Source organism: Ovis canadensis, chromosome 18 (assembly GCF_042477335.2).
Source record: "Ovis canadensis isolate MfBH-ARS-UI-01 breed Bighorn chromosome 18, ARS-UI_OviCan_v2, whole genome shotgun sequence".
Lineage (NCBI taxonomy): Eukaryota > Metazoa > Chordata > Mammalia > Artiodactyla > Bovidae > Ovis > Ovis canadensis.
The window spans coordinates 74,658,308-74,671,909 of NC_091262.1; the positions used below are offsets into that span (position 1 = coordinate 74,658,308).

The 13,602-nt window shown below is 37.9% G+C and overlaps 1 protein-coding gene across 2 annotated transcripts in view; it reads right to left on the reverse strand.

Moving 5' to 3' along the window:
- ATG2B (autophagy related 2B) overlaps positions 1–13,602 on the reverse strand; it is a 73,686-nt gene that overhangs the window by 25,511 nt on the left and 34,573 nt on the right. The window contains exons 17-28 of one of the 2 annotated variants that reach the window (XM_069559398.1): positions 12,693–12,888; positions 12,265–12,407; positions 7,172–7,329; positions 6,611–6,783; positions 5,995–6,145; positions 4,616–4,815; positions 3,971–4,051; positions 2,682–2,788; positions 2,432–2,524; positions 1,795–1,865; positions 789–865; positions 359–523 (exon numbers count right to left, since the gene is read on the reverse strand). In XM_069559398.1, the coding sequence (XP_069415499.1) occupies positions 359–523; positions 789–865; positions 1,795–1,865; positions 2,432–2,524; positions 2,682–2,788; positions 3,971–4,051; positions 4,616–4,815; positions 5,995–6,145; positions 6,611–6,783; positions 7,172–7,329; positions 12,265–12,407; positions 12,693–12,888 (1,615 nt within the window). Of the gene's footprint in view, positions 1–352; positions 524–788; positions 866–1,794; positions 1,866–2,431; positions 2,525–2,681; positions 2,789–3,970; positions 4,052–4,615; positions 4,816–5,994; positions 6,146–6,610; positions 6,784–7,171; positions 7,330–12,264; positions 12,408–12,692; positions 12,889–13,602 lie in introns of both variants that reach the window. The other variant, XM_069559397.1, reaches the window with a different exon arrangement.

Sequence of the window (13,602 nt, forward strand, 5' to 3'; positions counted from 1 at the left end):
ATAGCAGTTTTACACACAACTTGCATATAACAAGCTCTCACATGATGATAAATGTTTTCTTTCTTCCCTGAGGACATACGAAAATAACTTAAGTGTGGGAAAACATATGCTGGTTGAGAAGATAAACGTTCTGAAATCAAGAGCATCAAACAGCAGAACTGTTTTCCCAAAAGGCCCATGGAATCACCTTTCTAGGCCCCACTGCCTTAAAACTAAGGAACAGACAGATATTTTTCAGTTTCCTTTTTACCCTACAACTGCCAAGAAGACCTCACTAATGTCCCCATGCCACTCATCTGGATGGAATCGGGCAGAGTTAGTGATTTCTAAAGAATAAGGTTGGTAGCTATACCTTCACCTTTCTTTGAGGAGCTCCTGGCTTCACGTCTGCCTTGTTAGTGGCATGTAAGTCCCCATAGCTTGCAATGTATTGAATTAGATTCATTAGAGCAGCACAAGAGTCTGAGCACGTTCTAACATGGACAACGTCACTCGAACAGTGCAATTCAAAGTGTGGTTCAGTCTGGACAGGACAGAAGGAAAAAAGGATAAGAACGTTTACTAAAACAAGAGAAAAAACATTTTTTCATAGGTTTACATTAAATAAAATATTATAATTTGTTTTCCCACAGGAAATATGTATTTATAATAACTCAATCTTAATTTTAAAATATTTTATCCATTTCTGACCAAAATTAGGCAAGTGGAAAAAAGCTCAGTATGTTTTTAGCCTCTTTTATAAAATAAAAATACTCAAGTAAAAATATCCATTTATTTTAATAACTTACTTGCTCTCCATCGGAATCAGACTTTACTGCAGTTATGGTTAATTCCAAAAGTCCCATATCCATCACACGAACATAATCTAAAAAATTTTTAATTAATAAAATAACTGAGTATAACTTTCAAAAAATGCTTATCCAACAGACATCTAATAAAACTAGCATTTCTTTAAAATTTGTGGCAGGCAGTACTATAAATACTTATAATGGAAATATAGCTTCAACCTACAAAAATCCTACAGTTCTCTTTATTTTTAGTTAGAAACAAAATCTGCCTTATATTAAGTATACATAATTTGATGCATTTCACCAATGTTATTGATATTACAAACTGGTATTACAATATTCAAATTTATAAGACCCTTCAGTTCAGTTCAGTCGCTCAGTTGTGTCTGACTCTCTGCGACCCCATGGACTGCAGCACACCTGGCCTCCCTGTCCATCACGAACTCTAGGAGTTTACTCAAACTCATGTCCATTGAGTCGGTGATGCCATCCAACCATCTCATCCTCTGTCGTCCCCTTCTCCTCCTGCCTTCAATCTTTCCCAGCATCAGGGTCTTTTCAAATGAGTCAGCTCTTCACATCAGGTGGCCATAGTATTGGAGTTTCAGCTTCAGCATCAGTCCTTCCAATGAACACTCAGGACTGATCTCCTTTAGGATGGACTGGTTGGATCTCCTTGCAGTCCAAGGGACTCTCAAGAGTCTTCTCCAACACCACAGTTCAAAAGCATTAATTCTTCGGTACTCAGCTTTCTTTACAATCCAGCTCTCACATCCATACATGACTACTGGGAAAACCACAGCCTTGACTAGACGGACCTTTGTTGGCAAAGTAATGTCTCTGCTTTTTAATATTCTGTCTAGGTTGGTCATAACTTTTCTTCCAAGGAGTAAGCGTCTTTTAATTTCATGGCATTATTTCAGAGTTAAAATATTTTAAAAATATTGAGATACAAAAAATAAAACTACATTCATCTATCCTAGATGCTATTTTTTTTAACTCTTACCTCTATTCAAATTTATAGTAACAGTATTACACTTGTCAGACAGGTGTAAAGCAGCTTCATCCAAAATTATTCTGGGGGAGAAAAAAAAGGTAAAATCAAGACCTGAAAAACTAACCTCAAATATATGCTGCATGATCACGTACTTGTAACATTCTATCTCATATAAATGTTATCAAAGTCATATGAAGAATCTAACTTATAAATGTCATTGAACATTTTCTTTAAAACTCACTGTTTATGAGTAACAAATATTTAAATGGTGTGACTGAGATTAAACATCTGCTCAAATTAATTTTAAATTTTTAGCAGTTTTAATAGATTGCCAAATCACAAAGTTTAAATTAGGAAAATAAAGTGCATCAAGTATTATAGGAAGTTTATACATAAATGTTTTAAAAAGTAAACTAACAATCTCAAGAGTTAATTTTTGCCCTAAAAAATGAAATACAGTAACGAACTGAAGAGATATGACGAATCACCTGAGAAACAAAAATGGAAAACTTAAATAAGGGAACATGACTAACAGTAAAAGAATGTTGCTTTTAACAAATAATTGAGACTTTCATTACAGGGTTTAAGTCTCTATTAGTATGTGTTGAACGGCTGCATTCAGTAGACAGTGAGGTTTACATGGTACCTGAGAGTTGAAGATGATTTATCCAAGGCAACACTACTTGAAACGCTGAATGTTTCAACAGTAAGAAGGGATCGGATTGGCAAATAAAGAGGCCTAATATGACACAGAAACAAGAGAACATTAGTCTGTCACAACAAAAGAACCCTCCTTTAAAGAGCATTTTGAACCTTAGCTCTACTGAATACTTTTTTCAAAACTTAGGACATATCTTAAAGAGTAAAACTTTATTTTGCTCCACGTATGAACTCACCTATAATCAAGTGCACAGCTCCAGAGATGAACATGAAAGGTTGTAAATGAAGTTGGAGGATTGTATCCCAGAACAGGTTCATCAGCAATATTCAAGAAGTATAAAATCTATAATCACAAAAATATAAAATGCCCTGCTTTAGAAGAAAAAAAGAGTTTTGATATGATATCCTTAATACCAACATGAAATAAAATAGCTTACAAAAAAATCAACCATTTAGTGAAAAACCATAATGTTAGAAGAAAAAAAAAATCATCATTTGAAGGAATTTACAAAAAGTATTTGCAAAACTAGGATTTGAAATGAAGAGATTCATCTAACAATCACACTGCTACAAGGATCTTAGAAAAATCATCTATGAAACTAACAAAAGTATGTATAATCTACCATCAACATGATTTTGCTTGGAATAATTTTTTTTGAAAACAAACAAACAAACAAATTTTCCTAAAGTCTGTTTAAAACTCTCCTTCTGGTTTTCTATAAACCCATTGTTGGGAGAAGTTCATTTCCCTTTCATTTATACCCAGCTCAGTCTGAAAACCAATCCTCTCACCACCATTTATCCTCCTATATTTCTATCTAAATAAAAAGGTTAGGCTGAATCTCTCTCTTACCAACAGCCAGCAGACTAACCATATCTCTACCCTCTCTCTGTATACACTTTATGTTTCAGGATGTTTCTTAAAGCATTTAAGTTTAAAACAACTTATTTTCCAAGAGCAAAGAAAAGGTTTCTAAGAAAAATGAACAAGAATTACATAGAGCACAGTTTTTATTCTCACGTAAAGAAGAGTGAACTTTACCCAAAGTTTCCTCTGAAAAAATATAATTAACCAAATACAGTTATTACATTGGAAATTTATCACATAAATCCTTATAAATGCCTCAATGTATATTGTTGGCCTAGGGAATAATTCTGAAACTATGGTACTTGAATATATGGTTATTTAAAAAGGAAAAAAAAAGAATACACAGTTATAAGTGCAAGTCAACACATCATTTATTTTCCCCTATGACAGATACTGTATCGGTCCCTTCCTTTTAATGACAGAAGATAACTCTGTCTTCGAGATGTTTAAGAACCAAACATTAGGGTAAAAAATCAATTACATTCTGGGGTGGTGATAATGTCCTGTTTTCTAACATAGGCAATGTTTATACAGGAGTATTTACTTCATGAAAATTCAATGAGCACTGAAGATTTATGATTTGTGAACTCTTCAGTATGTGCAGTACATAACAACAGAGTAAAAAATAAATCAATACATACGGCCCAGCTCTCTTACCTGCTCATGCCAGCTAAGCCCAGAAGGAAGCATTCTATGCTGGAGAGTAGCTCCTTTTAGCCCTACAGCAATGAGAAACTCCTACACAGAACAACACAAAAAGGTATGTTTATCACCTACATGACCTTCTAGTTCAAAACTTGAAAAGCTTTTCTAAGAAAACAAATATCTTGTATTTATGCAATCATTTTTATTAGCTAGTAACTGAATCAGCTGAGAGCTGAGAATTGATGCTTTTGAACTGTGGTGTTGGAGAAGACTCTTCAGAGTCCCTTGGACTGCAAAGAGATTAAACCAGTCCATCCTAAAGGAGTCCTGAATGTTCATTGGAAGGACTGATGCTGAAGCTGAGGCTTCAATACTCTGACCACCTGAAGTGAAGAACTGACTCATTGGAAAAGACCCTGATGCTGGGGAAGATTGAGGGCAGGAGGAGAAGGGGAAACAGAGGATGAGATGGTTGGATGGCATCACTGACTCAATGGACATGAGTTTGAGCAAGCTCTGGAAGTTGGTGATGGACAGGGAAGGCTGGGGTGCTGCAGTCCATGGGGTTGCAAAGAGTCAGACATGACTGAGCAACTAAACTGAAGTGAACCAAATCAGGAACAAGTATTTAATGGTATAAAAGTATAAAATACACACCTTTGTATTGGACTCTGATTTATCAGACACTATTTTAACTGCAACAGACAGCATATTCAAAGTGTCTCCTCCAACACCATCTGAAGAAGTTCGACTGAGGCCATCTTCTTCAGAGGAATAAATAGTAGGTTCTAACCAATGTGGGCGGGTTGAACTAGGCAGTCGTGTTTCTGTAGAAGGAACTGCTCCATCCACTATGCCTATATCCACAATGAGAGGACAATATAACAGAATGATTACATGAAATTAACTCACAAACTTCTGTAACCCAAACAAAAATCCATGTTCTTCCACTGAACATAACATAATCCTGGAGGCAAAAAGACCAAGAACTAGCTTGGCATTAATAATTCATTCTTCTCTACTAATGTTGGAATAAGTGACAAACAAAAAATTGAGATTTGAAATGTCAAGGAAGTTACATTTAAATTGGGAAATCTGATAAACATTAAGAATGTGCAAGTTTCCCACTTCTATTCATGAAGTAACACAAGGAATGTGCTGAAAGACCAGTATATTCTGTATGTACTACCAAAAGGAAATACCACTTGAGAGAAAATAATCAACTGATCAGTGTATAATAAGATATGGTCTATCCATAAAATGGGCTATTCCTTGGCAGTAAAAAGGAATGAAACACGGGTACATTTGGATTAACCTTGAAAACATGCCAAGAAGCCAATCACAAAAAATCTTCTATTGTAGGATTGCATTTACATGAAACAGCCAGAATATGCAAATCCCTGGAGACTGAGAATAAATGAGTGGTTTCTTAAGGCTGGCTTCCCTGGTGGCTCAAACAGTCAAGAATCTGCATGCCATTGAGGCAACCCAGGTTCGATCCCTGAATCGGAAAGATCCCCTGGAGAAGGGAATGTCTGGAGAATCCCACTGACAAAGGTATTTCTTGCCTGGAGAATCCCATTGACAGAGGAGCCTGGAGGGCTACGGTTCATAGGGTCACGCAGCATCAGACATGACTGAGTGACTAACACTTCTTAAGGCTAGAGGGGACTGCAGGACTTCGGGGGTTTACCGCTGACCTTCTTTTGGGGGTGATGAAAATGTTCTCAAGTTGACTATGATAACCGTTACACAACTCTATGAAATACTAAAAACCACTGAAATGTATACTTTCAATGGGTGAATTACATGGAATGTGAATTATATCTCAATAAAGTCATTGTAAAAAAAAAAAAAGAACATAAAAACCAACTTTTAATTTACAATAATTATTACTTTGCCAGTGGAACAGAACATCCCATGGAAAATAATTTCTAATATCGATTTCTGTTCTCAGTACATTTTGTTTATCAAGCAAGATTTAAACGTGTCTAGCCAGCAGTGAACAAAGCACACCTACTGCACACCTGCCCTACCTTTGTGGTAGAGACTGAAGCTGCTGCAGTGAAGGCACACGTAGTGCTTGTCGTCAAAGCCTTCATACTTTGTCACACAAAACAACGAGCCGCTGCTGAACTCGAACCAGAATTCACCATGCTTGTTTTCCAACAGATCTCCATTATCTTGCTAATAAGATCAGAAAACACAGAGAAGCCATTAGTTAAGCGCAAAAAAGTAGGAACAGCCCTCGAGATGCTCCTTCTTGATTCGGGTCAGGAGGATCTCCCCACTGCGGCAAAGCTGTCGGGTTCCTGAACCATCCAATGTGGCGGTATGAAAAATGCTATGTCACAGACCTCTTCGGCCAAATGATCCCGTCCTGCATCCTCCTTTACAACAGGTAAATTACTGTTACCACTTCAAGAGTGCAACTGGCGTATTTTCCAAAAGAAGGTTCATATAATGTTTATCTTTTGATCTGCCATGAAAGCTAAATTTCCAAAGCTGCTGTCATCATGGCCCGCCTCAGAAAACTGACGGCTATCACTCACTGAAACAACCTCAAACCACCTCAATGACTGACTGAGTGTATCATGGCAGTTTTAAAATGAGATGCACTTGAAAAATCACTTTAGATTTGTAAATCCTTACCTTTACATCTGTAAACACTGCAATTAACCCATGATTAATACTCAGAAGAACTGAGAGAAAACTCTGTGAGTTCTTGTTCTGGGAGTCTAGTTTTTTTTTCCTACGAGAACGATAATTGGGATCAACAGTAGAAAAATACTGCAAAGTCTCCTCCTCAGATCCACTTTCCTCATCTATGAGAAATAAATGGCACAATTACAGCTGTTCTAACAGCTTATTAAAATAAAAGGGCATTCAAACTTGAACATTATCACAAGAATATTCATTTTCCCTGTTTATTTTTACAAAGAATCAGGTATGATAATAAAAATGTACCTCCTATGTTTTTCTCTACCACTGAACTTCAGACAGTGTATATACTATCACTATAACATTTAATTAATAACATTATTAATAAACAGAAGTGGGAAAATACTATAAGTCAGTAAAAGACATAATAAAATATTGTTATAAATGGGGAACACCAAACAAACATTTTTAAATCCATCAATTTAAAAGGTTACTACTTTGTTTACTGGTAAACCAGGCATTCTAATTCAGAAGAAATCTAAAATATATTACCATAGTGAACTGTAGATTTAAATGGACTAAAACTATCCTTGCTGAAGGTATTAATCAGCTGACTGGCTACTGAAAGCCCAATACCATACGAAATATTTTCAAATGTCTCTACTGGTGAAGGAGCTGTTGGTTCCCATAGCAGCAAATCATTAAAGATCCTATAAAGACAAAAGTTGAAAAATAAATACATAACTCCTACTTCAACTAAAGGCAAACCACAGGATACTCCTTTAAGAAGTCACATAAATAGCAATTTTTCTAAAGGGTGAAATGAAATTTCTTTCAATGGAAAAATAATTGATATACTTTTCAGGGCAGTGAGAAAGGAAGCTGTACAATTACATACCTAGTTAGCTATCTGCCTAGTTTCACCAGTGTTAATACAGATCAAATTACATACATCTGAACGCATTTAAAGGAGGTTTATTAAAAATAACAACACATAAATAACAAAAGGAAGACTGTTCATGTATATGAAAACACTCTGTAAACTACAGCCTCAATCCTATAGGACAGCCAAGGGAGAATTATTTTCATTTTACACTTGAAGAAACTGCCTCATAAAGGTTAAGTGACCTGCCCAAGGTCACAAAGCTCATTAATGGGAGAGCCGGGACCAGAGCCCAGATTACGTCCAGCTCCCTGCTCAGTTCTTTCCATTCCTCATGGTCTCTAGGGATATCTGCTTTTTCTTTCTTCAGCAGAAAGCACAGCTTCACTGAGAAATTTGTATGAGATGAAGAAGCATATAGAACAGGGAATAAAGAGAGGAAAATCTTCTAACTCATGGAACAGCCAAGTTAATACTGATAACTGCTGGGGTGATACATGTCCAGCCAGGCTAACATCACATCCCACTTTTTGAAAGAGATATTTGTCATTTCTCAGATATCCCCAGCCCCACCACTCACCTCCATGTTGTCATGAAAACCGAGACTTTACAATGCCCTTTACAGAGATTTTTGTTAGGCCTGGACCCACTGAGTATCCTTCACAGGCATAATGCAGTAGTCACTGCACCTAGAATACTCTATTTTCTTGTTTCCCTTCCCTAGGCTGTAAGCCCCTCAGAGAGAGGACTTTGTGGCTCAGTCATCTTTACACGTGCCGAGCACGGTGGCTGTGACACAGCAGGCACTGAAGGCTTGAAGGGAGGACCAGCGGATGACTCACATGGAAGGACTGCCAAAAGCACAGGCTCATCGTAAAGCCTAGCTGTGAATACCACTCAAGGTGACAAGCGATGACGCAACCCTGGCCCCTTCCTGTAAGAAGCCACTGGTCTAGGAACTTCCTGGGCCAACTCCTGAGCTTTTGAGGCCCTAGAAAGTATAAGCCAGGACTGAGTACTGTCACTCTCCATAAACTGCAATCCCCACCCATAAGGGCTCTTTTTGGAAGCATCACTGGGTAAAAAACACCAGACACTCAGGGCAGAAGCATGTCTCATCTCAGACACACAGACAGCGATGCCCACATCTGTTCAGTACTCATGTGGCTCCTCATCTCTTGGGCACACTACTCACAGGACAAAGAAACAAGTATCTAAATCCAGGTCTTAGTCTAAACTCCTATATGAAGAAACAGTGAAAGTATAAAATGAAGAATTTCCTCAGGAAACTTTCCTTTGCCTTATTCCCTACAGCTATAGGTTAAAGAGAAATTATTACTTGAAATAAAACCTGGAGTTTGTAGTATGAGGCCTGCAAACCTAAGCTTCATATGATTTTACTGTTTTCATGATTTTACATTTTGGTCTAAACACAGTCTTGACATCATTAATACATAAGATGATGTTTTAAATCAAGAAAGGAAACATTTAAGATATTTAGAGATATCACCGTGGTTTTGTGGCTATGAGCCTGAAACATAATGAAGGCTCAGTAAATATCTGATTTAATAAACTAGGTAGAGAATTTTTTGTATTCTATTCTAAAGGACTTTTGACATAGGAGAAAAAAAAAATCTTTCTGTATCTAAGACTATCTTTCTAAGAAGAATCAAAGCACTAAAGGGCACGCTCAGTCACTCAGTCATGTCCAACCCTACGACCTCATGGACTGCAGCCCACCAGGCTCCTCTGTTCACGGGATTTTCCAGGCAAGAACACTGGAGAGGGTTGCCATTTTCTACTCCAAGACTAAAGGAATAAACCATTACTTTAAATGTCTGCAGTAAAGGCAGAGTTGGTTATAATTCCTGCTCAGAAAGATATTTTTAAATTTTATATATAGTAAAGGGCATTACTGAGACATTTAACAAAATGTTAATGGGGTCTGAGAGTTAGATGTTAATGTATAATATTAATTTTCTCATTCTGATGGCTGAACTATGGTTAGGTAGAAGAATGTCCCTGTTTGTGAGAAATACACATGCAACTGCTCAAGGCTGAAGGGACAGAAACTCAGCAACTTACTGTCAAATGGTTGAGGGGATAAAAATCTCTTTATACTGTACCTGCAACATTCCTATAAGTTTGAGAATGTCTGAAAATTTTTAACATAAAAAAATGTAAATACAAAGCCAAATGAAGGGCAAAGAATTCATACTCTGAGTAACGGAGATACGTGATTTCTATGATCCAGAGGGTGGGAAGACTGCAGTATTTATACAGCCCTAGGGACCTGGGAGACAGAGAAGTGAGCAGAGTGAGAGAGAACAGAAGCTCTCTTAAGCAACCCTACCTAAGCAGCTCCCCAGATGAACAGGTGATCTCCAGCTTCCCGATTTACCACCCCACCTGCCAGACCGACAGGCCCCCCAGATCACCGATTACTATATTCCTTGTGAGTCACCTTGGGTCCACTGCATTTGGCCCCAGATCCGCTCATGCCAGCTACATGCAATTGTAAGCAGTTTAATTCAATACTGTGCTAACTGATGACTTTTAAGTATACAGAATGAAGGGAAAACATCTTAAAAACCTGAAAGGATTCTGCACTCAGACTGGCTTGAAACTATTTTTTCACTCTACTTTAAAGAAGTTGAAACTGATAGCTGTAGCCAAAGCCTTGCATACACATCAAGCAAACAAATTCTAACCAGTGGCTCATAATCAAAAAAGGCCTGGGCCTGTATTTTAAAACAAGTGGTAAATGAATAAATATTTGTAAATGCAATGTTTCAGGTGTGTATTACAATTTTGATGTCCCAATTTAACCTGCTCAATCAATGCAGAAGGAGACAGAAGCGGATGACGGCCTCTGACCTCTGGGCTGGAACTTGCATTAATTGTTTCATTTTGCTCAGTCTTAGCCTTGCACCTTAGTTAGTTTGGTAGACATTCCTCAGCCAAAAAACAAGGAGAGTGATCTAGAGATCAGTGGTTTCCAAACTCTAAATCATGTATAAATCCAAATCCTATTTGGCACTAAGTAAATCTACAGCAGGCTTCCCTGGTAGCACAATGGTAGAGAATCCACTTGCCAACGCAGGAGACGCCAGAGATGAAGCTTCGATCCCTGGACTGGGACAATTCACTGGAGGAGGAAACAGCAGCCCACTCCAGTATTCTTGCCTGGGAAATCCCATGGACAGAAGAGCCTGGCAGGCTACAGTCCATGGGGTCACAAAGAGTTGAACACAACTGAGTGACTGAGTACACAAACACGCAAATCTATAGAAGAAACAACAGTCTGCAGCTTCTGAAGATTAACAAAAATTTGGACAACTTGTTTACATGTAGGAAGCTACAATAACAGACACTAAGGACATCTTTTTTGCTAGAAACCCACATGGCCACCTTTCCACTATGCCAGAGTGGAGGGGAATGACGACAATAAAAGAGGACTACTGTGTGTTTACTCTTTGTCAGGCACTGTTCTCAGAACTTTCCAAACATTATACCATTTAATGCTGCAAACCAGCCTCTGAGGGCTGTACAAGTATCACTGCCATTTTACAGGTGAGGAAATGGAGCTCGTGGGGACTAGGTAAACTGTCCAAGATCTTCATCTGTGATCTTTCTACTCTAGAAGGCCATTTATTTCAAAATACTTGCTTGGTATATATGTTTAAAGGTATTTAAATATGGTAAATTTAAGTTTTTATACAAAAGTTGTAAGTTAGAGTTTCTAACAAGATGTGTTTGTGTGGTTTTTTTTTTTAACTCTCAGGAGGGACACTTCTTGTACAAAGACTCTAGGACTCTGATTCTACACCAGTGTCACTTGGCCCTCTATCCAAGTATCTTCCAACTCTTTTCACATCACTGTCAGTTCAGTTCAGTCGCTCAGTCATGTCTGACTCTTTGCGACCCCATGGGCTGCAGTACCCTAGCCTTCCCAGTCCATCACCAACTCCTGGAACTTGCCGAAACTCATGTCCATTGAGTCGGTAATGCCATCCAACTATCTCGTCCTCTGTCGTCCCCTTCTCCTCCTGCCTTCAATCTTTCCCACATCGGAGTCTTTTCCAATGAGTCAGTTCTTCGCGTCAGGTGGCCAAAGTATTGAAGTTTCAGCTTCAGCATCAGTCCTTCCAATGAACATTCAGGACTGATTTCCTTTAGGATGGACTGGTTTGACCTCCTTGCAGTCCAAAGGACTGGTTAGAATTAGAAGCTCTAACTTATAACGTGTGTATAAAAACTTAAATTTACCATATTTAAATACCCTGAAACATATATACCAAGCAAGTATTTTGAAATAAATGGCCTTCTAGAGTAGAAAGATCATAGACCCTGAAGAACTTGGATAATTTACCTAGTCCTCATGAGCTCCGTTTCCTCACTTATAAAATGGCAGCCATAACTTGTAGAGGCCTCAGTGCATTGTCCTATCACTGTGCACAGAGGCATTTTCTCAGTACTCTGTGGTAAGGGGACAGAGGGCAACCAGGTGACCTAGGGTGCAGGGGGTAAGTGCTTCACACACAAGAAACCCTGTTACCAGACGCACTGCTTAGGAGACACTACTGTGACAACAGCCCACCACACAGTGCTGGCTCTACAGTCAACACCATATACCGCACGCTGCAAGAGTTGACAACACTGAAACAGGAAAAGGAAGAGGGAAGAGGGAACCAGGGAGGTGGGGTGGCAGAGAGACAGGAAAGCTCAACCCCAGAGATTTAAGCAGATATGTGTAACTCACCTATTATAAAGCTTCTCATAAAAGCTTTTATTAGGCAGTGTTATATGAATATTGGGTAATGTAAGTTCCAGCACATAGTGAGAATTGCTGATTGCTTTATTCTGAAACTCGGTCATTTCTACAGGGTCTCCTGGCATCACCATCTAGAACATAACAGTTTAGTGGAAAAAAAAAAAGCATCAAATAACCATTTTATATTTAAAAGAGTAATAATATCTGCTTATCCTACCCATATGAAGTGGTATGTGAGCAAAGAAGTAAGCATATAACTTTTAACCAAGGGGGAAAAAAAAGCATGTATTATTCAATTTTGGAGCTAAAAATCTAGCAAAAAATCGTATACAAAGTATTTAAAAAATAAAGCACTAAAACCATGGCTATCTGACAGAGGGCAAATCTGTTGTTGCTTGCTCACACTTTTACTTTACCTGTTCATTTTCAAACATTACTCTACGGGAAGAGAAGGGAGACGGGGCTGGCCTTCTCAGATCACAGACATCCTTCAGGGAATGAGCTCCTCCCTCCTCTTCCTCCTGATAGTGGCCATCACTTTCCTCTTCCTCCTCAGCTGCTATTCTCTCCAAAATGGAATGCATGGCTGGTGGGTTCACTTTCAGTACAATTCTGACAGCAAAGAGGATTTTAAAAAGCAAGATCTAAGTGTAAACTGCAAAACTAACTTGCGTACAACCAACACAAAGGCCACTGATTAAATCATTAATGACAGGCATAAAGTTTGATTATATCGAATGTAACCCACTCCTGTAATCTTAAAAGTGGAATTGATGAAATAAGCAAATAAAAGAAAGGCATTAACATTTCACACTTGGATAACCGGAAATACTCATCTTTTGAGAATAAAAGGGATATTCAAAATTTCATTAACAAAGTTATAGTTACCAAAGGGGTAAGGAGGTTGGGGGAGAGATAAATGAAGAATTTAAGATTAGCAGATACACACTAATATATATAAAACAGATAAACATCAAGCTCCTACTTATAGCAAGGGCAACTATATTCAATGTAATAAATTGCAATGGAAAAGAATATGAAAAAGAATATGTGTGTGTGTGTGTGTGTGTAACTGAATCACTTTCCTGTACACCAGAAATCAACACACTATTATAAATCAACTATAAATCAATAAATTTTTTTTAAATTTCATTAACAACTAGCACATTTACCTTAGAATTCTATTTATTATCATTAAACTAAATCCTACATGCCAGCTGTTTGGATATTGTGGAAAACTCGCATACCGAAGAAACCTCATGTTATATAAACTGCTCAAATGGAAAAAGGAGAGATTAGCTGGGGAGTATTTTAGAACTGCAATAA